The following is a 27128-nucleotide window of genomic DNA, read 5'->3' on the forward strand; positions in this document are numbered from 1 at the left end:
TCTGCCGTAGCTTGGCCCTCCTACTGTTCCTTGCTCTCTCCCACAGGTCTCGCGCTTCAGCGAAGGCAACCGTTTCCTGTTCCGAGTGAAGCCCCTGCAATCCCTGGGGCACCTCACCCTGTCCTGTGCCAAGCAGGACCAGGCGATTCAACTACGGGGCTGCAGAGGCGCTGCGTGCCGTCTGCGGGTTCATCCTGCTGAGAGAGGGTGAGAGATGCTGGGGCCTCCCAGCATCTGAAATGAGGGAACTCCCCCGCCGGGCACAGCCCTGAGGCAGGCGGCACTGCGCCGCCGCCCCGGCCGCCCTCCCCACGCCCCGTACCTGCCGCCGGCCCGCGGCCCCGCAGGCCCCGGCGCTGCCGCCGCGCCTCACCGAGAGCGAAAGCGAACGCTCCCTCGCCGGCCGCGCCCCGACCGCCGCCGCCGGCCCTGGGGCGGGTGGGGGCAGCCCCGTGCCGAGGGGCAGCCCGCGGGGCTGGGGGGAGCCAGGCCGAGCGCTCTGGGCTGGCGCCCCGTGCGCTGTGCAGCGCCAGCCTCCCCCTTGCCCTCCGCTGGTGGGTGGCCCCGGCCCCAGCCCCAGCCTCGCGGAGGGTCTCTTCAGCGGACTGGGTGAAGCGCTGCGGCTCGGTGACTGAACCGCAGCCACCTGGGAAGAAGGTCAGAGGCGCTGGGCGTGGCGACATCCATGTGTATGTGGGTTCGGGGCAGATATCTCTCTGGATTGGCCAACCTGGATGGGAGGCTGTTTTATTAAAGCTTCCGTGCTGGACTGCAGTTCCTTTCTCTTAACAGAGGAATAAAAGGCAAGTAAGCCCTCAACGTGTTTCTGGGCTTGGTGTCACCGCTTGTTCTTCTCAAGGCTACGGCAGTAACTCGGGAACGCGCTACTGCCTGCTCTCAGAAGCTTAAAACTTTCCATTCTAGTGTGTCCCAGAAGCTTTCACAGACAGTTTTTTTCCTTACGGGCAGCATCATTCCTGTTAAGACTTGGCTACTGAAGACTGCCATGCCCAGCACAGGGTGTGAACAGGCTTTGAGCACAGTGGGATCCGGTGGAACACCTCACCGGATGGAAGGCAGTATATTTACATCCAATGAGTAAATTGTATCGCAAACAAGCTCAGTGAGAAAACCTACACCTTAGAGGTTTGTGAGAAAGTCTCTGGGGCGGCCATTCTCACACCCGTGAGGACTCTGCTGTGGGATTTGTGTGGTGTGAGCGGACGAGCAGGGAACAAACCTGAGACTTACCTTTTCTTCTCCTGTCCCCACTCACCACCAATGCTGCTGGGACAAGCACGTGTGGCAAATATCAGTAAACATCTGCGTAGGTTCAGGTTCCTCAGGTGGTCTCGAGCCTGATCCTCTCCTACGATGGGAGGGACTTCATTCCCCAGTCCCTGCCCTGAGGCTCAGGGACTTGAGAGACGTGGGAAGAGCGAGTGCCAGGGAAAACTGAGGCAAAAAATTGTTCAGCGCCTTAGCCTTCTGCATGTCGGTTGTCCCCGGTTCTCCTGCCTTATTTTTGGGGGGAGGGGGGTGGGGCTGTACGTTTTCTTCAGTCTTCCTTTTCTGGCCAACGTACCTGGAGAAGCCCTTCTCACTGCTCTTCTCATCCCTCGCCACGCTCGGCTCCAGCTGTGCCTTCCTGATGCCACCCCTACACGTCCGGGCAGCGCCCCTCTCTTCTTCCCAGGATACCTGTCCCTGCTTCCACTGCCTGTGCGTTTCCTCCTTTAGGTGGACCCGGAGGTGCTTACTGGGCCATGCTGGTCTCCTGCCTGCCTTGCCCCATTTCTTACACGTGGGAGGCGAGAGCTCTTGTGCTCTAAGAGGATGACCTGAAGGAGGAATGTCCACAAAGAGCTGCCAGGCCTGTTCAGCTCCTCTGTCCCTGAGGGCAGGTTCCCTGGGGGTCCCATCCACCGGTTCCTTAAACAACTGGAAGTTCGCTCTCCTAACGTTCAGGGTCCTGGCTCTGCTCTTCACCTGGCCCATATCCCCCCAGACTGTGGATTCCACCAGGGCACGATCGCTGCAGCCCATCTTGACGTCTCTAATTAGTTCATCCACGCTGGTGAGCACCAGCTCCGGTAACGCTTCTCCGCGGGTCGAGCACGTGTTTCCCTGCGACCCCTGGCACACCGCACCCCCAGGGCCAGGGTGTTTCGCCATGGCCCCACCGTCCCCACCAGGTAAGAACGCAGGGCTGGGGGGGGGCTGGGCCCGCGCCATAGGGACGCCAGGGGAGCTGGGCCCAGCAGGCGCGCCCTTCCGCAAGGGGCTGGGGGCAGGAGAGCCGGCGCCAGGGCCGGGGTGGGCGGCTGGGGGCTGCCCGCTGGAAAACGGCATCCTGCAGGAGATCCCCCCCTGTCCCTGCCCAGCTCCTCCGCCCCACCGCCTCCCCGCTCCAGCCAGGCAGCACCCGGGTGGGGCCGCGTGCCGTGGGCTGCCCCTCCCCAGCCTCACCCCCCTCCTCTGTCCCGCAGGACGGCGAGTCGTTCCCCCCGCAGGCGCCGTGCACCCCGGGCGGCAGAGGACAAAAGGCCTGGGGTGGCCGCTGAGGACCACCAGCAGTCAGAAAGCCCCCGGCAAGGCGAGCTGCGCAGCGAGGACTTGGGCTCTGCCAGCCCCGTCGTAGAGGCGGAGGAGGGCGAGAGCCCCGGCATCCCCGACCCGAGTGGGTATTGCCAGGAGCCCGGGGGACCACCGAAACAAAATTCGTGGAGACTACCCTTTGAAATCCAAATCTCCCAACAGGTGCATCGGAGTTTCAGAGTGCTCCCAAAATAAAACTCAGTAGCAACGGAGTTACTATTAAGCAGGCATCCTTTATTACAGCGCTGGGCAGCACTGGGGATCGCTCCACCGTAAGTGCTCCGACAAACAAGCAAGATCGCAGAGGTTCTATGTTGCAAAATCATACACATTCATAAGATTAATTCATATAAACATGAGATTTCTTGGAACTCATGAATATATGTAAATGTCTCTGACGCATGCGTACTTAAGTCCTTAGGTGGTCGTTCGGGATCCTCTGGTGGTCGTTGGAGGAAGTCGGTAGTCTTCATCACTCTGACCGCTGACTGAACTTTGTCTTTACGCATGCTCAGTCCATTTTTGTCTTGCTCATACCTGCCTTGCATATCCAAAACTAGGTGGTTCTTGTGCAGCTTCTCCTTATCAGCCCTTTCCAGGGACACAGGGCCTGAAGAATTCCTTTTTATCTATCTACATTGCAACTATCTCAGCTAACCAAGGATTTACCACAGGCAAAGCATTCTTACCCTACTGATTATTACGGGGGGGGAAGACCATATGTAGGTTTCCTTCAAATAAAGACTGCTCGTTAGCAATTCTACTATCTAAGCTTCCTTACTTAAGGCCAACAATAGTGGCAAGCTAGGCTAAATTATCTGCGAAAGGGAAACTAAAAGGAAACACGGAGCAACCAAGATATTTGCAACATTTCTTTTTGTCTTTGGGGATTTTAGCTCTTTTCATTCCCCCCTTTTCTTTAAACTTTGTACATTCTTTTACAAAGGTTCTAAATTAAAAGTCATTACTACTTCCACATATTTCTTTCAATTATTCGCTTTACACAGCCAACACAAATGGCAAGGATGATAACAATTATTATCCTAACAATTAGCCCTTCTAATAATGTAGCCAGCCATCCTTTCAGTGGCCATCCTCCTCGGGTTTGCAGAATTTTATTTAGCCAATTATTTTCTGCAGTCTCTCGGAGAGCTTTACTATCTGCTGCTACTCTTTTCATCTCATCTAACTGTCTTTGCAAATCATCAGTCACATTGGGTATGTGGACACAGCAATGTTCTGTATCTAATTTTAAGTATCCACATACCCCTTGTTCTTTAATCAACAGTAAATCTGATGCTAACCTATTCTGTATGGTCATCTTAGTATTTGCTTGAACCTGCCTGTTAATAATTTGAAACCCTTTCCGGGTAGCTCTTGATAGTGCCTCTACTTGCCAAGTCAAATTATCTATCAGTATTCTATTTTCTAATGCCATTAATCCTGCTAACAAAAAACTTTGCATTCCCCAGCTGAATTCCACAGCAGAGGTAGGCCCTGCCCATGAATCGCCTTCTGGTTCTCCTTTCACTTTTCCCCAATAAGTGGTTTTAATCGGACTTCGCTTACAAGTTGGGCAGAGTGTCAGAAGTCCTAGGGTTACTTGTCTCCCTATTGGTTCTAGTTTCAATCGAGTGGTCCAATATCCATCTGATGTTACCCACACAGTGTAGCCAGGAGAAGGAATCTTTTGCCTACATTCTTGGGAATTATTTTGAGCGCATTTCTGCTGTAATTCCAAAGTGGAAAGAGTGATTTACCTTTGTGAGGCACTTCCAATTTGTCCTACTAATATCAAACGTTGGCTTCATACTCCAATCAATGCACCAGGCGTTACTTCCTATATGCTTCCAAAATCCCTCTACTGGCTTAACCCAAGTTTTGGGAAGCTGTCTAAGCTTCTCACATTCAGGTGATTTCACCTTTTTCCCTTTTGAATTGAATCGAAAATACACATTACTAAGTTACCCAGGGCAGTTCCTCTTCCTGATACAAAGCCAAAATCCTTTTCGCTCTAACCTTGAGGGCATTTTCCTCCTCTTGGTTTAGCAACTACAGTTTTGTTTCCTGTGGTCACTGGATCTTGTAGTACATTCAAAACTCTATCCCTGCAATCTCCTTTCTGGTCTAAACAGTATCTTACTCCAGCCTTGTTCAATTCTTGGGTCGTTTTGTCCTAATATTCTAGCGTTGTCAAATTCACAGGTATGATTCCCCATGGGATAGGTTGGCCTGCAGATTGAGGAACTGGGAGGCAAGCAGTTACGCTTGTCAAATTTCGCATTTTACCAAATCCTTGAAGGAGCTCTAACATTAAATTGTTAGCATCCTCTTCACATAGACTTTTGCACGCTAGGAAACAAGCGCATAGCAGCATCAGGAAAACTAATTTTGGGTCAGTCTTACGGACATTGGTCCTGTAGGCTGAGATCTCCATGGTCCAGTAGGTGCTTTCTTAATTCTTAATTCTCGAATAGTGGATCTACGCGGCGTGCTTCTCAAGCTTAACTGCAGTGTAGGTTGGGAGCAGAACTTGAAAAGGGCCACTCCATTTCTCTTCAAGAGGGTCACCTGAAGTATTTTTAACATAAACCCAATCCCCAGGTTTAAACAAGTGCACTGGAGAATCTAAACCCCACGCTCTGGTAGATACTACTGATTTATTTACTTCTTGTAATTGTTTTCCTAATGCTGTTAGATATTGCTGCAAGCTCATTTCCCTACTTGGGTGAGATCTTGCCCTTCATATCTGGTTTGAAATGGTCTCCCATATAAAATCTCAAAGGGACTCAATTTCCCTTTAGTCCTTGGTTTAGTTCGAAGTCTCAATAATGCAAGTGGGAGGGCCTGATCCCATCTCAACTTGGTTTCCTGCCAAATTTTGCTCAATTGTGTTTTTATCATGTGGTTCATTTTCTCTACCTGTCCACTTTCTCTACCAACCCATCCAGACGGGCTGTCTGTCGCCTGGATGAAGAAATTATCCTTGATGCTTTCCAGGAGTCTCCTGGACTGCTTACAGCTTGCTGTGCTGCTTTTACAGCAGACGTCAGGGAGACTGAAGTCCCCCAGCAGGACCAGAGCCTGCGAGCGTGATGCTTCCTGCAGCTCAAGTAAGAATGCTTCGTCAACAGGCTCCCCTTGATCAGGCGGCCTGTGGTAAACACCAGCCACGAGGTTTCCTGTGTTGGCTTGGCCCCTCATTTTTACCCATAAGCTCTCAACCTGTTCACGGCTCTTTTCCAAAGGCAGCTCTGCGCAGTCCGTCAATTTTTCTACGGAGAGGGCAACCCTCCCACCCCTCCTTCCTTGCTTGTCCCTTCTGAACGGTTGATAGCCCTCGATTGCAGCGCTCCAGTCGTGTGATTCATCCCACCACCTTTCAGCGGCAGCCATTAGGTCGTAGCTTGTTATCTGCACCATGGCTTCCAGCTCCTCCTGCTTGCTACCCATGCTGCGTGCATCGGTACAGAGGCACTTCCGCTGGGCTGTCGGCCGTGTCCCCTTTTCAGAGGAACGCGCCCTAATTCCTCGGAGGCATTTCACGGGTGTTTCCCTGCTGGCTCCGAATACATCAGCAGCCCCTGGCTCTTCTTGGCAGGGAGGAACACTGGAAGGAACAGGGAAACTCCCCCGCTCAACACGTGGCTCAGAGGCTGGTGCCATCGGTGGAATTTGGGGGTTTTTGACCGTGGGGATGTTTACACGGCACCGGGCCTGCTGGCGACGGATGGAGTTCAGCTGTCTCAAAGGGGGAAGAGGATTCTCGCCCGTGAGTTGGTGGGGCTCATCGAGAGGGCTTTAAACTAGGTGTGAAGGGGGAAGGGGACGTAACCAGGCTCTCTAGAGAGGAGCCTAAGGCTGGCATGCCAATGTGGGGAGTGAAATCGATAGCCCAGCTCAAGTGCAGCTACACCAACGCACGCAGCACGGGCAACAAACAGGAGGAGCTGGAAGCCATTGTGCAGCAGGATAGCTATGACTTAGTCGCCATCACAGAAACGTGGTGGGATGACTCTCGTGACTGGAGTGCTGCAATGGATGGCTATAAGCTCTTCAGAAGGGACAGGCAAGGAAGGAGAGGCGGTGGGGAGAGGTTAGGGAGTGTTTCCGTTGTGTAGAACTCGGCAATTATGATGATAAGGTCGAGTGCTTATGGGTAAGGATGAGGGGGAAGGCCAACAAGGCAGGTATCATGGTGGGAGTCTGTTCTAGACCACCCAACCAGGATGAAGAGGCAGATGAAGCATTCTATAAGCAGCTGGCAGGGCAGGGCAGACGACCGGCCTGGCTGGGAGCTTTTGCTGGGACTCAAGAAAAAAAGGAGAGTTTACCACTTTTGGAAGAAGGGGCAGGCAACCCAAGAAGAGTACAGGCATCTCGTCAAGTCATGCAGAGAGAAAATTAGAAAGGCAAAAACCCAGCTAGAACTCAATTTGGCCACTGTTGTAAGAGAGAATAAAAAATGTTTTTACAAACACATTAACAACAAAAAGAGAGCCACGGAGAATCTCCTCCTTTATTGGATGGGGGGGGGAGGAACATTGCCACCAAAGATGAGGAAAAGGCTGTGGTACTTAAAGCCGCCTTTGCCTCAGTCTTTAATAGTCAGACCAGTTATCCCAGGGTATTCAGCCCCCTGAGCTGGAAGACAGGGACGGAGAGCAGAATAAACCCCCATAATCCAGAAGGAAGCAGTTAGCGACCTGCTACGCCACCTGGACCCTCACAAGTCTATGGGGCCGGACGGGATCCAGCCGAGAGTACGGAGGGAGCTGGCGGAGGAGCTTGCCAAGCCACTCTCCATCATTTATCAGCAGTCCTGGTTAACAGGGGAGGTCCCAGACGGCTGGAGGCTTGCCAATGTGACGCCCATCTACATGAAGGGCCAGAAGGAGGACGCGGGGAGCTACAGGCCCGTCAGCCAGACCTCGGTGCCGGGGAAAATTATGGAGCGGTTAATCTTGAGTGTGCTCAACAGGCATGTGCAGGCCAACCAGGGGATCAGGCCCAGCCAGCATGGGTTCAGGAAAGGCAGGTCCTGCTTGACCAACCTGATCTTCTACGACCAGGTGACCCGCCTAGTGGATGAGGGAAAGGCTGTGGGTGTTATCTGCCTGGACTTTAGTGAAGCCTCGGACACTGTCTCCCACAGCATTCTCCTGGAGAAGCTGGCGGCTCATGGCTTGGACGGGTGTACTCTTCGCTGGGTAAAAAACTGGCTGGATGGCCGGGCCCAGAGAGTTGTGGTGAACGGAGTTAAATCTGGTTGGCGGCCGGTCACAAGCGGTGTTGCCCAGGGCTCAGCTCTGGGGCCAGTCTTGGTTAATGGAGCCAGCAGTGTGCCCAGGTGGCCAAGAAAGCCAACGGCATCCTGGCTCGTATCAGGAATAACGTGGCCAGCAGGACTAGGGCAGTGATCGTGCCCCTGTACTCGGCGCTGGCGAGGCCGCACCTCGAACACCGTGTTCAGTTTTGGGTCCCCGTTGCGTTAAGAGTTACTGTCGCGTTACAAATAGGAGTCTGAGGAGTGGCTGGGGGGGGAGCCCTCCCGTTGGGTCACGAGGTTCAGACAGGACCCCCTTGCTTTCTCAACTCCTTCTCAGAGAGGAGTCTAGGTGCGGCTAGGTCCAGTCTTAGTCTCAGACTTGGTCAACGGTTTATTTTCTAAGGACTGTGTGTATAGCCACTTATCAGAACCAGAGCCCTCTCAGGGCTTTCGCTAAGGCGACAGCATTAATTTACGACGTTGTAAGTCCGGTCGTGTCCAGCGTACTGAACTTCACGATTACGGATTCACTAATAACGCGCTTACGCCCCCAGACTAGTCGTGTTGCACGAACTATCACGGCCACGCCTAAAGAGTCTGGTCCTGTTCAATGAGAACTACCGCGGCTAGATCAATGGAGAGTGCAGTTTATTAGAGCAACAGACACACAGAGTCTTTGGATTACCGGTGATAAATTCACTGGCTGCAAAGCACGGGCAAATACCAAGAATATGAGTAACGCTGCCGGCTACAAACGCGTTAAAAAGAGAATAAAGCGACTCTAGAGAGATTTCTAAGTTTCCCGGGGAGGCCCTTGGTATAACCAAGTGTTCGACTCTTACCCAAAGGCGTCCCGACGCGGGGGAAGAGAGGCTCAGCCCGTCGACTGATCCCAGGGGTCAGAGTGGTACGCGGTGGTGTCTTCCCTAACATTCTCTTTCTCTTACACCATTTTATACTATCTTTCACCTTTCGGGTGAGCTTGAGTGACTCTAGTCATACGTACCTTTGCTTAGGATTGGTGTAAAGTTTTCTCGCTGCGCTTTTAAAGGTGTAAGCTAGGAAAATTCAGAGCGCAAGCTCAGTGAGGGGTGGTCGCACCTTGGCGGCGGGTAGCTTTTGGGATGGAGGTGTGTTTTGGTATTATAATGATGTTCACCAAAGCAAAGTTCACCAAAAGGACAGCATTTTGTCAAAAACGTGGCAGGCTGTTGGCCCAGGGCGGTAAATATGCAGCTTATCAGTTCCATGACACCTTTAAGTTCCCCTATAATGGCAGAGCCTGGCCGCGGCATCTCCACACCGCTCCACCCTCCGGGCAGTACCTCTTCGAGTCAGCACACCAGGTTCCCCTGGCGTTCCTGACATCTCAGGTTGCAGGCCTAGGGAACTTCCATGGAATGGATTCCTTGCACGTCGGCCGCATTCCACCCGGGAAGCTTCTTCAATGCTGTGCCTTACCTCGAAGTGTGAATATAAGTTCTAATTTCTAAGTCACCTCAGCAATTATCCCACAGGTCCCTCGCTCCAAGAGAGACACTGAGGTGCTGGAGCGTGTCCAGAGAAGGGCAACGAAGCTGGTGAAGGGTCTGGAGAACAAGTCTGATGAGGAGCGGCCGAGGGAACTGGGGTTGTTTAGTCTGGAGAAGCGGAGGCTGAGGGGAGACCTTATCGCTCTCTACAACTGCCTGAAAGGAGGTTGTAGTGGGGTGGGGGTCGGTCTCTTCTCCCACGTAACCGGCCACAGGACGAGAGGAAATGGCCTCGAGTTGCACCAGGAGAGGTTTAGATGGGGTGTTAGGAAAAAATTCTTCACCGAAAGGGTTGTCAAGCATTGGAACAGGCTGCCCAGAGAGATGGTGGAGTCACCATCCCCGGAGGAGTTCAAAAAAACCGTGTAGACGTGGCACTGCGGGACACGGTTTAGTAGGCATGGAGGTGTTGGGTTGGCGGCTGGACTAGATGATCTTAGAGGTCTTTTCCAACCTTAATGATTCTATGAGTCTCTGTTGCCCAAAGCTCCATCCTCTCCCCCTGCTAAATCTAGTTTAAAGCTCTCCGGAGCAGCCTGGCCAGCTTGCTGGCGAAGACCCTCTTGCCCCACTCGGTCAGGCGAATCCCATCAGCTCCCAACAGACCCAGCTTCTCAAAGGCAGATCCCCATAGAAGCCAACACCGTGAGCATGGCATCAGGCACGCAGGCAGGCATTCACCTTTTCAGTTCATCTCCTCCTTCCTAAACCCCTTCCTCTGACTGGGAGGATGGATGAAAACACCACCGGTGCTCCAGATAATTTTCACGTTGCTCCAAGGGACAGAGAGTCTTTTTTTTGTTCTAAGTTGCCGTGCCTCGTCACAGTGTCGTTGGACCCTACGTGGAACAGCAGGAGCGGATGATAATCCGTAGGCTTCACCAGGCTCGGCAGCCTCTCGCTAACAGCGCGAACGCAACCTCCTGGTAGGCAGCAAACCCCTCTAGAGAAATTGTCTGGATGGCAAATGGGTGCTTGGGTGCCTCTCAGTAAGGAATCTCCAGCGACTAATACTTGATGTGCTTTTCTGGTGGCCCTGGCTCTAATGCGGGTGGGTGGTTGGATGAGCTTTGCATGCTCGGCTTCTCCTGGATCCCGTCTGCTACTCATGTGCTCTTCATTCCCCACGCCAAGAGCATCGCATCTATTACGTAGGGGCACTTTAGGGGGAGGGGGCAGGTTCTTCCTTCTGCCCGCAGCAGGGACAAGGGTCCAGCCTCCTTCATCTCGTGAGTGACTTGGTTGAGGCAGCTCGAGGCTGAATGCAGGCTAGCCTTCCCCTTGCGCAGCCTTAAGGCAGGGCTGTCGCTCAGCCCGGGACAGCGCGCAACACCACGTCTCCACCTGCCGCTCGCGCTCCCAGATCCTGCGCTGCCTGCTGAGCTCCTCTTGTCGCACAGCTGCCTGTTTGAAGAGTTCTTCTGGCTGGGCACGCTTGCAGCTGTGAGATCCGCTGCTGCCGTCAGAGGCTCCGTGGCGGGGCTGGCAGCACTCTGAGGGACACGGCCCACACTGGGCCCGCGCCGGAGCAGAGGGAACGGGCACGGAGGAAGCCGCTGCGGAAGACCACAGCGAGGAACAAGGAGCGGCAGAGAGAGACCCCGGTGGCCCGACCCCAGCCAGCAGTGCCAGCGGCCCCTCGCACGGGGACAGAGTGACCTGCAGCCATAACGAGGGGCCTGGAGACAGGGAAAGAGGTGGAGGGGTGTCCGCTCCAACCTTCTTGTCCACCCCAGTCAGGCTTCCTTGGTATTCACCAGCACCTATTCTGCCATGAGATCTCACAAACAAGCTTTGTTACGTGCATATTGTTAGGAAAAAAACCAGCAAAACTCTGTAATAAATAACTCTGTAATAACTAACAGAAACAGGAAAAGAGGACTTCCTAGCATACCTTACCACCTTGTTTCATTTTTCAACTGAGAAGGAAGAACGGTAGTTTTACTTCCACTTTCTTTTGAGTTGCCTGCTCCAAATCCACTCTTCTTGAATCTAAAGTGTATGAAAAGGGACACCCTGTGGATGCAGCTTAGGGCTCACTTTCAGCCTTTAAGAAGAGACAGGACAAGGGGCAACGGCTTTGAAGTAAGTGAGGGCAGGTTTAGATTCGATAGAAGGAAGAAATTCTTTACCATGAGGGCGGTGAGACACTCAACAGGTTGCCCAGAGAAGCTGTGGATGCCCCATGCCTGGAAACGTTCAAGGTCAGGTGGGACGGGGCGTCTCGTCCCACTCGGTGGGTTGCGAGAGGGGTGAATCTTTTCGATTCCCCGACGGTTTGTGTACCGACAAAAGCCGATCTCTGCTCGGCAGCGCCGCGTGGTCGGTAGAGTCACGACAAGGACTCAGAGGAACAGTCTGGCCAGCGACTTTATTAACTGGCAAATTCAACAAACGGACAAACTTAACGAACTGGCAAGCTCAGCGAACGAACAGAGGCAATTTGGCCATGGAGCTGTTTTCTGGCCAACCCGCCACAATTTATCCCAAACTTGCATCTACTGGAAGAGTGGAGGAAGAGAGAAGCGAGAAAGGAAAGGAGAAGAGAGGAGGAAGCAGAAAGAAAAAGTATCACCACCCTTGGATCCCGCGATGACGATGACAGACGTGGCAATCCTCCAGCGGTGGGCGCGCACGGTTCCCTGGAGGGCGTGTCTTTTATAAGCTAATCCCCGCCTCCAGGTACGCCCCTTCAGGACTTAGATGGTTCTTGTTCTAGAAAGTTCTCAGTCTTCTGCGCAGGCGCTGGGGGAGGGGGGCGGTCGCGAGGGGTCTCTCGGGCGGTCGCAAGCCCCTTCCTCAGATCAACTCTGTGTGATCTCTGGCCATAGATGGTAAGGTCCGCCGGAACCGCGCGTCCTCCGACGCGCTCTCCACATCCCGCGTGTCCCGCTCCCGCTCTCCCCCACCCCGTGCTCGCCGACCTGCCGTCGCCATGCAAATGGCGCCTCGCCTCGCCACAACGTTTGAGACGTTAGCTCTTTCAGTCTCTCACAGGGGGCTCTGAGCGACCTGGTCTAGTTGAAGGCGTCCCTGGCCACGGCAGGGATCGGGACATACTTCTGCGGGTGGTGGGCAGGCTGCAAGAGGAAGCCCATCGACCGGCCCGCCTCCAGCCAAAGCGGGAGCGCCAGAGCTGAGGAGTCCCACCTGCGGCAGGGAAAGGGCGCAGAGGGACGGGAGGCTGTGGCCCGAGCCAGCGGCAGGTCAACTCCCCTGGGAGAGCCCGGGTCACAGTGGGGGGCAGGACGCCCTGCCCCTCCCGGCCCTGGTGGCGGGTAACGAGAGGGCCCTTTGTGACCTAGCCATGTGGCAGCTAGGGATGCCCAGCACGGGCGCGGCAGCCCCAGTCAGTGTCCCAGACCCTCGGAAGAAAAGGCCATGAGCCGTGGGGCTCGTGCAGGAGCCCCTGTGCGCAGAGCACGTGTTTCCCTGCGACCCCTGGCACACCGCACCCCCAGGGCCAGGGTGTTTCGCCATGGCCCCACCGTCCCCACCAGGTAAGAACGCAGGGCTGGGGGGGGGCTGGGCCCGCGCCATAGGGACGCCAGGGGAGCTGGGCCCAGCAGGCGCGCCCTTCCGCAAGGGGCTGGGGGCAGGAGAGCCGGCGCCAGAGCCGGGGTGGGCGGCTGGGGGCTGCCCGCTGGAAAACGGCATCCTGCAGGAGATCCCCCCCTGTCCCTGCCCAGCTCCTCCGCCCCACCACCTCCCCGCTCCAGCCAGGCAGCACCCGGATGGGGCCGCTTGCCGTGGGCTGCCCCCTCCCCAGCCTCACCCCCCTCCTCTGTCCCGCAGGACGGCGAGTCGTTCCCCCCGCAGGCGCCGTGCACCCCGGGCGGCAGAGGACAAAAGGCCTGGGGTGGCCGCTGAGGACCACCAGCAGTCAGAAAGCCCCCGGCAAGGCGAGCTGCGCAGCGAGGACTTGGGCTCTGCCAGCCCCGTCGTAGAGGCGGAGGAGGGCGAGAGCCCCGGCATCCCCGACCCGAGTGGGTATTGCCAGGAGCCCGGGGGACCATCTCCTGCCTCGGGGCACAGAGCAGGGCAGGCTGAGGCAGCTGGGCTGGCAGGAGGCTGCGGCGCCGCAGGGCTGGCACCTTTCCCGCCCTGCTGCCAGCGGCATCCTGGGGAGACGGGGCATCAGCACCCTGGCCCAGGGATTGCCGTGTGCAGGGCAGCGGGCGCAGGGCTGGAGAGAGGGCCCCTCTCCCCTCTCCCTCCTGCCCCTGCCTGCAGCTCTCCCCGCTCTGGTTCTTCATCAGGTGCAGCCGGTCCTGCCTCCAGCTGCCAGCTGGAGGACGAGGAGAAGGAAGCCCACGACTACTTCTCGGTCTTTCTCAACGGCACCGAAAGGGTAAGCGCAGACTTCGTCAGCAAGGCTCTGCCCGCGCTCCCAGCTGGGTGCTGCCGCGTCTGCTGCCCGGGCGCGGGCTCTGGGAGGGCTGCTGGCGGCGCGGAGCTGCTCCCCTCCAGCCCCTGCTCCTGCTGGCCGCGCCTCTGCCCCCTCACCCTCCCTCTCTGTCTCCCCCCGACTGCCAGGAAGAGGCCTCGAAGCTGAGGTTTCTGGCCTCCATCTGCACGCTGTGCAGAGCCTGGCTGCAGGGCAGGTACCGGCCGGGCTTCAGGTCAGCACGTGAGCTGGTGGAGAAAATGGAGGTGAGGGCACCGCCAGTGGGGCTGAGGGAGGGGGGCAAAGCCGGCCGAGCACCGGCCCAGCAGTAAGGACAGCACTCGGGCGCCTGGGCACAGGGGGAGGGTGAGACAGGCCTGTGTGGGAACAGCCCTGCCTGCCACGGGGCCGCTGCAGAGCGAGGGGCCGCGCGGGGTGCCGGTGCTGGCCTGGGGGCAGCGGGGCGGCTCTGCCCGCCCCGCGGACTGGTGCCGGGCACTGGCAGCTCCCGTGCCCCAACCTGGCCGTGCTCTCCCTCTCCAGGTACTACGGCAAAAGCAGCTCCCTCGCAGCATGGACGCCGCGATGTGGCAGCAAGCCGTGCTTGCCGTCGCTGCAATGAGGTACCTGCCCCAGACCCCGGCCGGGCCAGGGCCTCCCCACGGCGTGGGCCTGATGGCACCAGGCATCTCCTATCCTGGCAGGACCCTGGCGCCACTGCCTTGGGGCCTCCGCTCTCCCTCACGCTTGGCCCATCGGTGGGCCAGATGGGAGGGCGGAGGGTGCTGCGGGGCTCCCCGGTGCCTCTTGGCTCTTTCTCTGAAGGGAGAGGCAGGAGACGGGAAGGGGTTCGGGCTCCGCTGGCCAGGACTGCCCTCTGTCCCTGCCTCAGCGGCACGGGGGAGAGAGGAGATGCCTCCAGGCATCCCTTCCCCACCTCGTACGGGTACCACCCTGGGGACTGCCAGCCCCGACGTCTGCAGCCAGCTTCCCCAACGTGGAAGCTCCGCCATGCAACCGGCACCTTCTCTCCTTGCAGCAAAGAGAACCAAGACCTGCTGGACCAGCACCTCGGCCCCTGCATCCACAGCACCTTCTGTCTTGCTCCAGCACAGAGCCAGGACAGCCAGCACGCTTCACTCGATGCTCAGGTAAGCGCGGGCTGAGCTACGGAGAGCCTGCCAGTCAGCCCCTGGGCACGCTTTCCTAGTTGGCTTTGGCTGCCGGGAGACGATAGGAGAAGAAGGAAGACCAGGGAGACCCTGAGGCCTCTCCCCGGCACCAGAGGGCAGCTGAGGCCCGCCTCGGGTGGAGGGCGTTCAAGCCAGCTTCCTGCAAGGAAGAAGGGCCAGGGCAAGCGTGCGGACTGCCGTATCCCCTTACAGATCCTGAAGACTCTGGACAGCGTGCTGGAGGTGCTGACGCGCGATGCTTTGCAAGTGAAGAAAATCTTGCAGGTCAGGCATTTGCCAAGAGCTGGGCTCACGAGGTCTCTTCCTTGCCTCGCCCTAAAGAGATGCGACCTTCTGGAGCGTGCGCGCCCCAGCCCCGAACCAAAGCAGCGGAAGGAACGCGAGCGTCCCTCCCAGGCCCCCTGCTCTGGCAGCTGGCGCTGCCGAGCCACTGCCCTTGCCGCCCGCCCCGTTCACGCTCTCCTGCCCAGGTGGCAGCAGGGTGGAGATCTGCTGGGATGTGGCCGCGGTGCAAGGGGAGCGCAGCCCTGAAGCACTCTGCTTCTGGCCTCCCCGTGGGCCGTAGCCCAGCCTCCCTGGTGCAGGCCTCCACAGAGGTTCCTGTCCTCCTGGACAGCGGGGACGCGCGGCCGTTTGTGGAGGAGCGCATGGGAAGGGGCAGAGGTGGCTGGCGGGGCGGGATCCAGCTACCTCCCTGACTGCAGCAAGTCGCCAACCGTCGGCAACGGTCCCCGAGGCCGTGAGGTGGCCGGACCCGGACCCGGTCCCAGGCCTTCCTCCTGGCCGGGGGAAGCCTTGGCGGCACGTTGCGTAAACTCCGCCAGGCGCTTGGCAGAGCCACCGCTCCGGGAGGTGCCGTCGTTTCCCGAGGCAGAGCGGCAGCTTTTCCCTTCTCAGATCCTGCTGCCCTTCACGGCATCCCAGGAAGTGGCTAGGCGCCGCAAGGCTGTGGGGAGGATTGTCTGCCTGAGCCGGTTCTTGACGCCCTCCTCGATGCTGGAGGTAAGGGGCCTGCGGTGCAGGCGGCCTCTGCGCAGCCCTCGCCCCTTCCTGGTGCCCCAGAGCAGCCAGTAGCTCCGGGCTCCCTGCGAGGGAAGCCTGGGCGCAGGGCAGGGGATTCGGCAAGGCTCAGCCCTGCGCCAGCGTCTCTACCCCTCCCTCTGGGAGCCGCTCTCTCCCGTGCCCTTTCTCTCGGGAGCCAGCTCCGTCACAGGGCACGGGAGTATTTGGCAGACCCGGCTCTGGCAGCCCTCCCCGCGGTTGCTGCCCAGCCGCTTCAGCATCGAGGCCTGCGGGGCTCTCGGGCCCTTCCCCTCCCCACTGCCACTGCCCGCGCCCGGCCCCTTCCCCAGCCCACCGGCCCCGGGGCTCCTGCTGCAGCCCCGCAGACCCTCCCTTCCCGTGCTGTGGAGAGCTGGGCAGGGCGGTGCCAGGCCTCGGGACGGCCTGCCAGAAGGACGCGGCGGGAGGAGAGGGCGCACGGCTGCGCCCTTTTGTGGAGACGGGGAGTCCCGCAGGTGGGGAAGGAGGGCTCCCTCAGCTGAACGCGGGTGTGGAGGACCCAGGGTCAGACCCAGGGTCTCAAGCCTCCTTCAGGCACCCCAGTCCCGCAGGCTCACGGGGAGGGAAGGCAAAAGCCTTCCAGGGCTCCCGTCACAGGCAGGCAGCACGCTCCTCGCCCTGACGCGGCTGCCGCAGGCTGGGTCTCCACGGGGCGGGGCGCAGCGCAGGGCAGGGCAGAGCCCTCCAGAGCTCTGGCTCATGCAGCACTCGGCCCGGGGCCCGCTCTCTGGGGTTAGGCCTTTCGTCCCGTCTGCCACAGCTTGGCCCTGCTACCGCTCCTTCCTCTCCCACAGGTCTCGCGCTTCAGAGAAGGCAACTTCTTCCTGTTCCAAGCGAAGCCTCTGCAATTCCTGGGGCAGCTGATGGGGCACCTCACCCTGTCCCGTGCCGAGAAGGACCAGGAGATCAGCTGCGGGGCCGCGGAGGCGCTTCGTGCCGTCCACAGGTTCATCCTGCTGCGAGAGGGTGAGAGACGCTGGGGCGGGCTGGGGCCTCCCAGCCACCAGGGCTCAGGCAAGGCGCCGCACCGCCTTGGCCCCCTCCTCTGCTAGAGCAAGGAGCAGCAAACTCCTCCGAGGCTGGAGCAGGGGAGCAGCTGTGCCGTGCCAAGCCGAGGGCCCAGGCAGCCCGCCTCGGAGCCGCGCCTTGGGGCCCGCCCCGAGAAGCCTTGGGCCGGAGAGCCTGTGGCAGCAGCATCCCAGGGCTTCTCTCCTCCTCCCGAGCAGAAAGCCAGACCAAACTCTCCTGCCCTTCTGCAGCCTAAGAGGCGGTTTCCCCTCCTCCGCCGGGAGACGGGCCCACTGCCACCCTGGCACGTCTCCGGCTCCCCACAGAGCGGAGAGCCAGGCACAGAGCTCTCCCCGACGCCCTCGCCTGCTGTCGCCAGCTCTCCGTTGTTCCTGCCGCTCACTGTGTGTTTCCCCTCCTGCCCAGCCTGCTACGCAGCACGTGAGGATCCAAAGCTTCGAGTGGAGCGGGAGAGACCTAGCACCCTCTGGGCCGAGGAGCCCGCTGACGAGGCGACGGTAACAAGCTCCTCCCTCGCTGGGGGTCTTGGCTGTGGGGCTGGCAGGAGACTGGGATGAACCAGTGCATCAGCCATCAGGGCGGATGGCACGGCCTCCCGCCGATCAGGCCGCGGGGTCGCACCACCTCTCCGCAGGGAGCGGCCAGAGCGTCAGCGTGGCGGCTCCGGCTGTCCCGGCCACCGGCGAGCTCTGGTTGCCGGCAGAGCCAGCGCACCGTGAGCCTGCCCCCCCCCCCGCCCCGCTCCTTCGGCCCACAGGGCAGCTCCCTCTCCACACCCCGCAGTGGCTGCACTCACCCCAGACCAGCCCCTGCTGCTGGCACTTGTCCTGGGGCAGGGGGCCAGCGCTGCCCCGGGTTTCTCACTCCGGAGCCGCCCCCGCTGCTCAGCTGTGCCCCCCCGCCAGGGCCCTCAGGGCGACACCTCTTCCCTGCCTCTCTCCCTCAGGTATTTGGGAGGTTCCTCTTCCAGACTGAGAGGAGCAGCTTCCTCCTCACCGTCTTGAGAGGCATCGTGCACCCCAGGGTCTCCGATGTCCAGCTGATTGCCAGCGTGCTGGAGGCGGTCTTGAGATACCCGTGCTCGGAGCTGAACAAGGTAGGCAGCGTGCAGCCGGACTGCCCTGCGCGTGCGCCCTCCGGGGGCCGTTCCCCCCGCCCCGAGTCCCGGGCTGGGGAGCATCCGACGGGCGGCCTTTGAGGCCAGCCAAGAGCGACGGGAGGGAAGCAGTTCTTGGTGGCAGCTGGGGCCGTGGCTGTGCTCCACCCCGCTCCACCCCCCTGCCTCCACCAGGTGGAAGAGGTCGTGTGGACCATCCATGCGCAGCTGGCATGCGTCAGCCAGAAGCCCCTCGAGGACATCCTGATGAAGACCCTTCTCCAAGTGGCCCTCTTGTACCCTCAGAGGGTGACCGCTGGCCTGCTGCAGGCTTCCCCGTGCTGTGACAGGTAGGTGGCCCCATCAGCCTTGGGGGCAGCTCAGGACCTCTGGGGCCTGCCCAGGCAGAAGGGGTGGTGGCCGAGGTGGCCCCACTGACAGCGTGCTCCGGCTCCGCAGCACTGCCAGGGCCATGTGGAGCTCGTTGGCATCTGAGCCCTGCCTCGGGGACGACGTGCTGAAGACGCTGCTGCAGGTCCAGCAGAAAATCGGCCAGCAGTGCAGCATCGCGGGAGAGCGCAGCTACTGCGTTTTCCTGGCTGTGAGTGTCTGAATGAGGCCTGCTCCGCCCCGCCCGGGGCTCCAGCCCCTCCTCCCCTCTCCACCTGCCCCCAAGCCCAGACCTCCCCAGGGGCACCTGGGCCAGGGGCCTCGGGGCCACCGCCAGGCCCCGTGGCACACAGGCAGGCAGCCTGCCCCTGCCCCTGCTGCCCTCACTGGTCTTCCTCCCTGCCCGCTGCCTCCCGCCTGCTCGGCAGCCGGGAAGCCCGGGGCAGGGCGGCTGCCTGGCCAGAGCAGGCTGCGGGGCCGGGGAGGGCAGGGGAGGGGAGGGGGAGCCCAGGGCAGCCAGCAGGGCCCATGGGGCTGGCTGGGCTGTTCCCTCCGGACCGCGAAGGCTCGCGTGCCCGCGCTACGAGTGGGAGCCGAGCCCTGAGAGCTGCTGCGGCTGTGCTCCAGGCCAGGCGGCCGGGCCGGGCTCTGCGCTGGCACCTCCCTCAGCTCAGCGCGGCGCCTGAGCCCCGCCACCCCCAGCCCCGGGCAGTGCCGCAGGGACACCCCTGCAGTGAGAGTGGTCCCTGGATGTTTTCTGCAGGTAGCCGGTGCCATGCACGAGATCTTCCTGCTGCCCTCCAGCCGATGCTGCGTGCAGTTACTTTTAGGGGAGCTCTTCATGGCGGTGGTCTTCCAGGTCTCCTTCAGCTTGAGCGGCCCACAGCAGGGCTGCTGCAGCTCTGGCAGTCAGAGCAGGGAGGCCAAGTGTCCTCCAGTCCACACCCTCAGGTGCTCTGTCCCTCCTCCCTGGTCTCTGTCCCGGGCCCAGAGCCGGAGTCGGGGCCGGGGCTCCACCTGTGACCCCGCTTTGCTCTGCGTGCAGGAGCGCGGTGCGCACCATGCAAGCTCTGTTCCGGTGCCTGGGCGGCGGTGCCTCCCTGGTTGAAGACATCGCGAGGCAGGGTGCCTGGGACATGCTCATGAGCCCCGAGACCTACCACACCGGTATCGCCGTGCTGACTAGGTGAGAGTCGCGTCAGTTGTCCTTGTCTGCCCTGGCGTGTCTCCGCTGGAGAGGAGGGCCCCCCCGCACGATCCCCTTCCTCGTGGGCGGGGGGGCGCAAGCAGCCAACGCAAGGCGCAAACGCAGCCTTGCCCCGCGTGGCCTGGCCTGCGGGGTAACGGCTGGGGCTGGCAGCGCAGTCCCAGAGAGGTTTGCCTGCCCGGCTCGGTGCCGCCAATGCCTTCTTCCCCTGCCCAGGGTGCTGCGGCGTGAGGTACCGGCCTGCTGTGTCGCCGCGTCTCAAGAGGCGGTCAGAGTCCTCCTCCAGAGGCAGGCCTACCAGGACATTGGTGCCATGACTGTCTTCGTCGAGGTGGGCCCGGTGGCAAGCGCTGCCTCTCGGAGGCCAGGCGGAGGGAAGCCGGGCTGCGTGCAGGAGGCAGAGGGCGAGGGCCCTCCGCGGGCCCTGCTGCCTCCCGCGGGCCCTGCTGCCTCCCACCTGGGCTGCGCCGGGACCTGGTGCCTTGCCCTGAGCTGTCCAGGAGCTCTGCTGCCTGTACCGGGCTCTCACTCTGCTGCTGGGTGCGTTTCAGCTCCTGGACTGCACCGATTTTGAGCACGTCACCGGCCAAGTCCTGCACGTCCTCCAGCTCCACCTGCAGAGCAAGAGCGTGGTGCTGCGCAGGATGGCAATCACAAGCCTCGTCACACTGTCTGCGAGACCCCAGGAGGTGAGCAGGGGCAGCCGGGCACAGTGAGGGCGTCCGCCGGGGCCTGGGCTGCAGGCGGCGGTGCGCGCAGCGGCTTGCTTGGGCTTTGCCAGGAATCGGGAGCGGTGGGAACGGTGCCCGCTGCTCCCGCTGCCCTGCTCAGCGGCCCCTGAGCGCTTCAGGCCAGGCCCTGGGCTGCGCCGCACGTGGAGAGATCTCTGCCTGACCGGCACTGCACCCTCTCCACGCAGAGCGGTTTTGCCGGTGCAGTCCTCGATTGCGTCACAAAATGAAATTGTGTGTTTCGCACAGGCTGCGACTCTGCAAGGCCTGCTGCCAGCGGTCGTGCAGCGACTGCAGGATGACGACTGCGACGTCACGGTGGCGGCCCTGGCTGTCCTCGGCAACATGCTCTGCCTGGAGGACAGGCCGATGGCTGTGTCCATTGCTCTGCAGCTGGTCGAGACGCTCCCGCCACTCTTTGAAAACGTAAGGCAGTGGGGAGAGCAGAGGCTTGGTTAGCGTGCCTGGGGGGACGCGTGCGCGTGGCCCGGGGCCGGTGCGTCCCTCTCCGCACGTGCCCGTTGGCCCGTGAGTTCTTCTCCTCACCGCAGAGGGAGAGCCGCGAGCGTTCGCCTCCGCACCGTGGGCTTGGAGGAGCCAGGACTGAGGTCCTCCCCTCTGCCTTCTCTCCTCCTAGGAGTCCAGCTGCGTGCGAGCGCGCTCCATCCTCCTCTGGAGAGATGCGATGGAGGTGGCGGTCAGCACCCACAAAGAGCAGATGAGAAGGGACGTGCAGAGGAGCCTCCTGCCCCTGTTCTTCCACCTGCATGACAGGGACGACAGTGTGGCTCAGGTGAGGCCCTTTGAATGTGCCTCAACTGGGGCCCAACCTCCCGAGTCCCTGAGGAGGGCTCAGAGCCCCTCCCTGCCTGCAGCCACAGAGCTGGCAGCAGCTGAGAAGGTGGGCAGGGACATTTCCTGCACCTGCCCCGCCGCATCCAGCAGAGCCCAGCAGCAGTGCGTGGCCACAGAGACCCGAGCACTGGAGTCCCCAGGGGCTTCCCAGGGGCGCCTGCAGGTGTCTGCGGCCAGGGTTTGGAGCCCCAACCCTTGCCTCCCCCTGCTCTGCCTAGGGACCCCCAGGTCCCGTCCCCCAGGCGGCGGTGCCATCTCCCAGTCTCTGCTGCTCTGCAGGCCTCTCGGGAAACCCTCCTTGGAGCTGCCAAGTTCCTGAAGCGGAGGCAGCTCAGGAAGCTGCTGGAGACAGAGCAGACATGGAGGGTCAGCGAGTGCCTGGTAAGGATGGCCCCGAAGCCCCACACCCAGCCTGGAGAAGCCCTTCTCCCCCAATGCCCAGCGCGTGGGGCTAGCAGCTGTGCCCCTGCCCACGGGGGCAGCCCAGCGCTGCCTGCCTGCACCGCACGCAGGCTCCCTCTCTCCCCCTGGAGCCCAGGGGTGCCGACGGAGCCCCGGCCCAGCTGGGCCTTGGCAGCAGGGTGGCACGGGAGCACCCTGCCCTCTGCTCCCTCCAAACCCCGGCACCAGCCAGCCGCTGGCCGGGCGTCGTGGGTGTCGGGGCAGGGGAAGGCAGGGGAGGCCAGTCCTGGGCGTAGGGGGAGGGTCTGCACCAACCCTGTCCCCTTGTGCTCTCTCCAGCTTGTGGAGGACAGCAGCGGAGCGGAGGAGTACCTGCAGCAGAGCCTGCCGTACCTGCAGAGCCCGCAGGAGCCCTTGCGCGAGGCGGCCGTCAGGTTCACCGGTGAGCCAGAACCCCGCCGGGGGTCCCTCCCTGCCCCGCGGCAGCTCAGCCCCAGCCACGGCTGCTGCCAAATCCACCCACGGGGCTCCCTGCCGCCTTCTCCCACCCCTGCCCACGCAGCGGGGGCTGGTGGGAGCCTTGTTGGGTCCCTCACAGCCTTCTTGGGCTTCATGCTCAGGGGACCGCCCTGGGCTCAGCCTTGCCCAAGGGGAGGAGGGCGGTGGCCGGGCTCGCGGGGCCAGTGAGGGGGAGCTGGGCTGCTGGGGCGGGCAGGCCAGTGGCGGCATCTGTGACGGGCTGTGTGTGCCTAGGGCTCGCCGGGCGGCAGCTGAGGGATGGGCGCCAGGAGAAGCTCCGGGTCATCTACGAGGGTGCGTGAGGGCAGTGGGCTGTCTGTGGGGGCTGGCAGGGAGGAGGAAAGACCCTGGGTAGGGAGCTCCAATCCCTGCTCCGGCCGGGGGGGCCTCTGCTCCCTGCGCAGGTGAGGGGCGGTGAGGGCAGAGCAGAGAGGGGTTTCAGGGGCATGTGGGGCATTGGTGGCCAGCACCTTCTGGCTGATGCCGGCGCCCCTGCCTCCCTCCGGGCCGTGGGAAGAGCTGGGGAGGCTGGGGTGGCCCTGGCCGGAGGGGCTCCTGAGGTCCCCGCAGATCCGGGCTCTGACCTCGGCTCCGTTCCTTTCCGTCCCAGCCCTTCGAGGCAAGGTGAATGACAGCAGCCTCTCGGTCTCTTCCCTGGCGCTTCAAACCCTGATGATCCTGGACGCTGCAGTGAAAGAGCCTCCCTCCGCATTCCGCCTGCAAGCCCTGTGCTACCGGCTCCGGAAGGCGTGGAGGAGGAGGACCCTTGCCCCAGGAGCTGGCTGGCTGTGCTGCTGGAGCTGCGTGCAGAGCTGATCCCGGGTGCTCTGCACACTGACACCACCCGAGCAGCGGGACCTGCCCCGTTGCCAGCAGCCCGGGGCCCCGCAAGACACACCACACCCTGCGTCGTGGCCCCAAGGCGCCAGCTGCGCTGCCGGGCTGCGAAACCAAGAGGAAAGGTGAAGGAAAGCTTTTGCCTGCCCTGCCCTCTCCAGGGACATCCCGGCCTGGACAGGTGCCCGCTCTCTGCAGCGCTCCCATTTCACGGGAAGGGGCGGCTGGGCCACGAAGCCTGAAGAAGCAGCCAAACGCGGCGGCAGGGCAGCGTGAGGACAGCTTTGGCTGGCGACCCCGCAAGGAAACGGGCATCCTGCAGGCTGGAAGCAGAGGCCTTAGCGCAGCCGGCCTGCCTGTGTCTCCCAGCCACCGATGAAAAAAGACTGTGGAACGTCACGTGCCGTTTGCGCTCTTCTTCCCCGTCCCGCACTGCCCTGCTGCCCCCCAGACCCCCGTAGGGTACCTACTCGGCCGGGACCCGCTTGCCCCCACCCGCTGGGGAGCCCTGCTGCCCCCAGGCCCTCACAAGGGCCCCAGGAGGGCCCGCACGTGGCCCTGCGAAGCCGTGCTGCTCCCCAGGCCCTCACAGCGGCCCTAGAGCGCCTTCCATGGGGCCCTGCGAGGCCCGGGAGAGCCCCTGGGGCTCTCTGGAGGGGTCGCTTGGCCCCGCACGTGCCCCTGAGAGGGCTGTGAGAGGCCCTGGGGTTCTCTGCAGGGCAGCAGGGCCCTGCCCGGGCCCCGGCCAAGCGCGGCGGCCGTGTCCAGCTATGCAATCGGCCTTGTCGCAGCCCGTTGCTTCTCCGCCTTCTGCTGACCAGAGCAGCAGTTCCTCTCCCAGGCACGCACGGGGCGCTGGGAGGGGCGGAGCGCGGGCCCCACTGTCACGGAGGGACGCTAAAACTAACTCAAAGGAGGGACAAGCTCAAACCCCATTATTTCGCCAAACGGCCAAAACCGCACGACAGAAACCAACGAGAAACGGGGGCGAACCGAAATCAATCAACGCTCCGCTAACTTGTAGCCCGTAGCAGGTTCGCGGTGTCAGTCGGGGTGTTGTTACCACACGGCAATACACACACAAGAGCGACGACCCAAAGCGCGCACTCGCGCTCGCTCGCAAAGGGGGAACCCTCTCTCTCGTGGGCCCCCGGAAGATCGAATGGCTCCGCCGGGAGGGGGGGTGAGGGCTCACCCACGGCTCTATCCAGAAGTCGTCACTCACCACAGGAGGCGAGGGCACTCAGCCCTGGGCAGTCTCCTCAGGAGGCGTCCCAACCCGAGGGGAGAGGTCCCGAACACAGGCCCGCTGCGCCGAGAAGACCACGCTCAAGGGGGGGAGGGGGGGGTCTCCGGCGGCGCCCCACTTGGACCCTGGCTCGGATCTGAGCTGCGGCCCTAGTTGGTCGCGATCTAGAAGCTTCTCCCAGCCGAGGCGCCTCACTGGCTGTGGACGCTGCCTGGCGACCAAGGGCCCCGCCCCTCCTGCTCCCCCTGCCGAGGTGCGTACGTGCCGGGGGGCACGCGGCAGAGCACAAAAGGCGCGAAAATGAGGCGCGAAACGCCCGTGACCGCCACGTTAAAAGCCCCGATCTTGAGCGGGGGGAGGGAGCGCCTGTCACACACCCACCGGTGGGGTAGCGGGCCGGGGCAGAGGCCCCCCGCGCCAAACGGAGCCGCAGTCAGCCACGCGCGGGGCCCGCCGTGACAGCGGCCTGGAGAGAGTCCAGGTGAGAATTCCCCCTTGCCCTCGGAAACGGAGGCCTTTCTCTGTATTCAGGGAAGATTCCGCCTCTCTGGGAGGATTCCAAAGGAGAGACAGTTTACAGAAATAAGGCGTTCCGCCAGCCTTTGGGGTTTTTGCCTGTTTGCTTGTGGCTTTAGGACGAGACGTCTGCCGCGCAGAAAGGTAAAGGGCCTGGCAGGGGAACGGCCGGCCGCAGCAAAGGCGGACCTTCAGTCCCAGCCTTAACACGGCAAGCCCTGCGCTTCCGTTCGCTTCCTTCGCCTGCCCCGGGCTGCTCCCCGGTGGGGCGGGGCGGGGGCCGGGGCCGGGGCCGGGGCCGGCGGCAGCGCCGGGGCCGGCGGGAAGGGCCCGCGGAGCACGCTGCGAGGCGTAGTCTCCCCGCGGCGGCGGGCCGGGCGGCCATCTTGTGCGTGGCGCGGGCCCGGCGGCGCGGCTCCCACGACAGACCCCGGCGGCCGGAGGGGGCGGCGGGCTTCCCGAGGGGACCGGGCGCTGCTTCCCGTCTCGGCCGGGCCGGGCCGGGCCGGGCCGGGGCCGTCCCCGTCGGCAGCGAGATGGCCGCGGAGACCCTCCCGCCGCGGCGGCGCCCGCTCCGTCGCGACCTCCCTCCCGTCATGCGCGCCGCGGCCCCGCCCGCTCCGCCCGCCCGCTGCGCGGTCATTGGCCCCTCGGGCGCCCCGGCCGGAAGCGGGCGCCGCGGCAGGGAGATTTGAACGGCAACGGCCGCGCCGGGAGGCGGCTGCCCAGGCGGTGAGCGCTGCTCTCCGCTGCCCGTCGCCGTCGGAGGCCGGGCGGCCTCTCGCTGGTCCCCCGGCGGCAGGGCCCCGGGGAGGCCGGGGGCGCGCGCTTGGCGCCTCTCGCCGGGCAGCGCGCGCGGGCGGGCGGGCGGGCCCGGCCCTGGCGGCGGGCGCCGGAGGGGTCCGCAGCGGAGCTGGGCTGCGGGCAGCGTGGGAGCAGCGCTCAGAGCCGCCTCTTCCCTGGGCTGCCGCCTCGGCGCAGCCCGCGGAAGGAGGTAGCCCGCTGCGGCGTCCTCTGGGGCCTCGGTCGTCGCCCTGCGGAGGAAAGCGGCGCGGGGGCCTTATCGCTGCTGCTGCAGAGCAGCCGCCCGCTCTCGCTGCCAAGCGTCAGCGAGGAGCCCCTGAAAGACGCCCGCGCTTTGTGCCCTTGCCTGCGGGCGGTCAGGCTTACTCGTCTCTCAACTCGCCGCTCGGTGTGCGGCACTCGCTCCTGAAAGCGGGTCGCCCGCCGCCCTGGCCCCCCGAGCGGCAGCAAACGTGCGTTCCGTTTCCACGGGTCTGCCCGGAGTGGAAAAGCGGGAGCACCGGCTGGGCTTTCTCCTTGCAGGTGCTGAGAAGAACTGCGCGATCCCTCTTCCTCTCAGGATGGCTGCAGGCGACTACGAGGAAGTTCGCAAGTACTATGAATTAACCGAAACCATTGGAACAGGTAGGCCTCGCCTGTGCGTGCAAAGAGACGCGCGCGATCTGTCGAGCCGCTTTAGCGTTTCTCTGCGTGTAGGCCAGGTGTTACCGCAGAATCTAGAGGTCGTGTTTCAAGTCTGCGTTTGGGGGGGCAGAACTCTGAAAACGTAACTGGAAGTTGGTAGCAGTGACCGCTTCTTCCTCGAATGAGGACAGAGGACGCTGCGCGCCGTGCACGCTACGTAGTCCGGGGTAGCTGTCAGCTTATAGGCGAGGAAGCACGTCACCGCGCTGAGCTTTAAACGTCTCTTTCCAATTCTAGGTGGGTTTGCGAAGGTAAAACTTGCACGACATCTTCTCACTGGTGAAAAAGTTGCGATAAAAATCACGGACAAACGTGCTCTAGGGGTAAGCCAAAAGATACTTAAAAGTTCGTAGCGTCTTTTGCTGTTCTTGTGGAGTTCTCGAGAAGCCGGGGTGTGACGCGTCGAAATGCTGCCTGCTTGTCCTGGTGGCTATTGACGGATGCTGTAGGCTTGAAGGAATTTTAACAGAGGACCGTCAGTCTTGTGCCCTCTCGTGAAGGGGGCAACGTTCTCTGGCTGTAAAGCTGAGGAAGTTAAAGATTATTGCAGTAGTTCAAACAGAATGCCGATGGGAATACCAGCTATTTTACACCCGCCCCTGTGGCGTTGCTGATCAACGTGCCAGAATTGTAGGGGAGTAACGGCAGAGCCGTGGCCGGACTGGATTTGAGCAGTCGAATCGCATGCTGTCGTATAGCTGCTGTGAAACGTCGTGCTGCGCGGTAGTCTGATGCTTACTGTGATGTACAGGCAGTCAAAGTAGTCGG

At 61.7% G+C, this 27128-nt stretch overlaps 2 protein-coding genes across 21 annotated transcripts in view; both read left to right on the top strand.

Annotated features, from left to right (window-relative positions):
• The first annotated feature begins 12780 nt into the window (after positions 1-12780).
• LOC140651480 (maestro heat-like repeat-containing protein family member 7) lies at positions 12781-23507 on the top strand. Its single transcript, XM_072860955.1, has 23 exons — positions 12781-12899; positions 13195-13385; positions 13659-13750; positions 13936-14052; positions 14330-14409; positions 14826-14937; positions 15172-15243; positions 15877-15981; positions 16836-17007; positions 17476-17567; positions 18017-18166; positions 18362-18516; positions 18626-18767; positions 19320-19507; positions 19602-19742; positions 19980-20094; positions 20315-20452; positions 20744-20920; positions 21132-21287; positions 21629-21730; positions 22091-22193; positions 22505-22564; positions 22881-23507. The coding sequence occupies exons 1-23, from the start codon at positions 12781-12783 to the stop codon at positions 23084-23086; spliced, it is 2985 nt and encodes a 994-aa protein (XP_072717056.1). The 3' UTR covers positions 23087-23507.
• A 188-nt stretch (positions 23508-23695) lies between these two features.
• The window catches only part of LOC140651397 (maternal embryonic leucine zipper kinase-like), a 36187-nt gene continuing 32754 nt past the window's right edge, over positions 23696-27128 (top strand). For 16 of the 20 annotated variants that reach the window (XM_072860823.1, XM_072860820.1, XM_072860822.1 and 13 more), the window contains exons 1-2: positions 25738-26300; positions 26598-26683. In XM_072860823.1, coding sequence (XP_072716924.1) covers positions 26237-26300; positions 26598-26683 — 150 coding nt within the window. In that variant the 5' untranslated portion in view covers positions 25738-26236. The other 4 variants (XM_072860817.1, XM_072860819.1, XM_072860813.1 and 1 more) reach the window with 4 other exon arrangements.

Source organism: Ciconia boyciana, chromosome 4 (assembly GCF_034638445.1).
Source record: "Ciconia boyciana chromosome 4, ASM3463844v1, whole genome shotgun sequence".
NCBI lineage: Eukaryota > Metazoa > Chordata > Aves > Ciconiiformes > Ciconiidae > Ciconia > Ciconia boyciana.

Bases quoted from the DNA above. Each gene is read 5' to 3' on its own strand.
- LOC140651480 (XM_072860955.1), top strand. From the start codon at position 12,781: ATGAGCCGTGGGGCTCGTGCAGGAGCCCCTGTGCGCAGAGCACGTGTT. The intron at 14,410-14,825 runs GTACCTGCCCCA...CTCTCCTTGCAG, and splicing joins CTTGCCGTCGCTGCAATGAG to CAAAGAGAACCAAGACCTGC. The intron at 20,095-20,314 runs GTGGGCCCGGTG...GGTGCGTTTCAG, and splicing joins CCATGACTGTCTTCGTCGAG to CTCCTGGACTGCACCGATTT.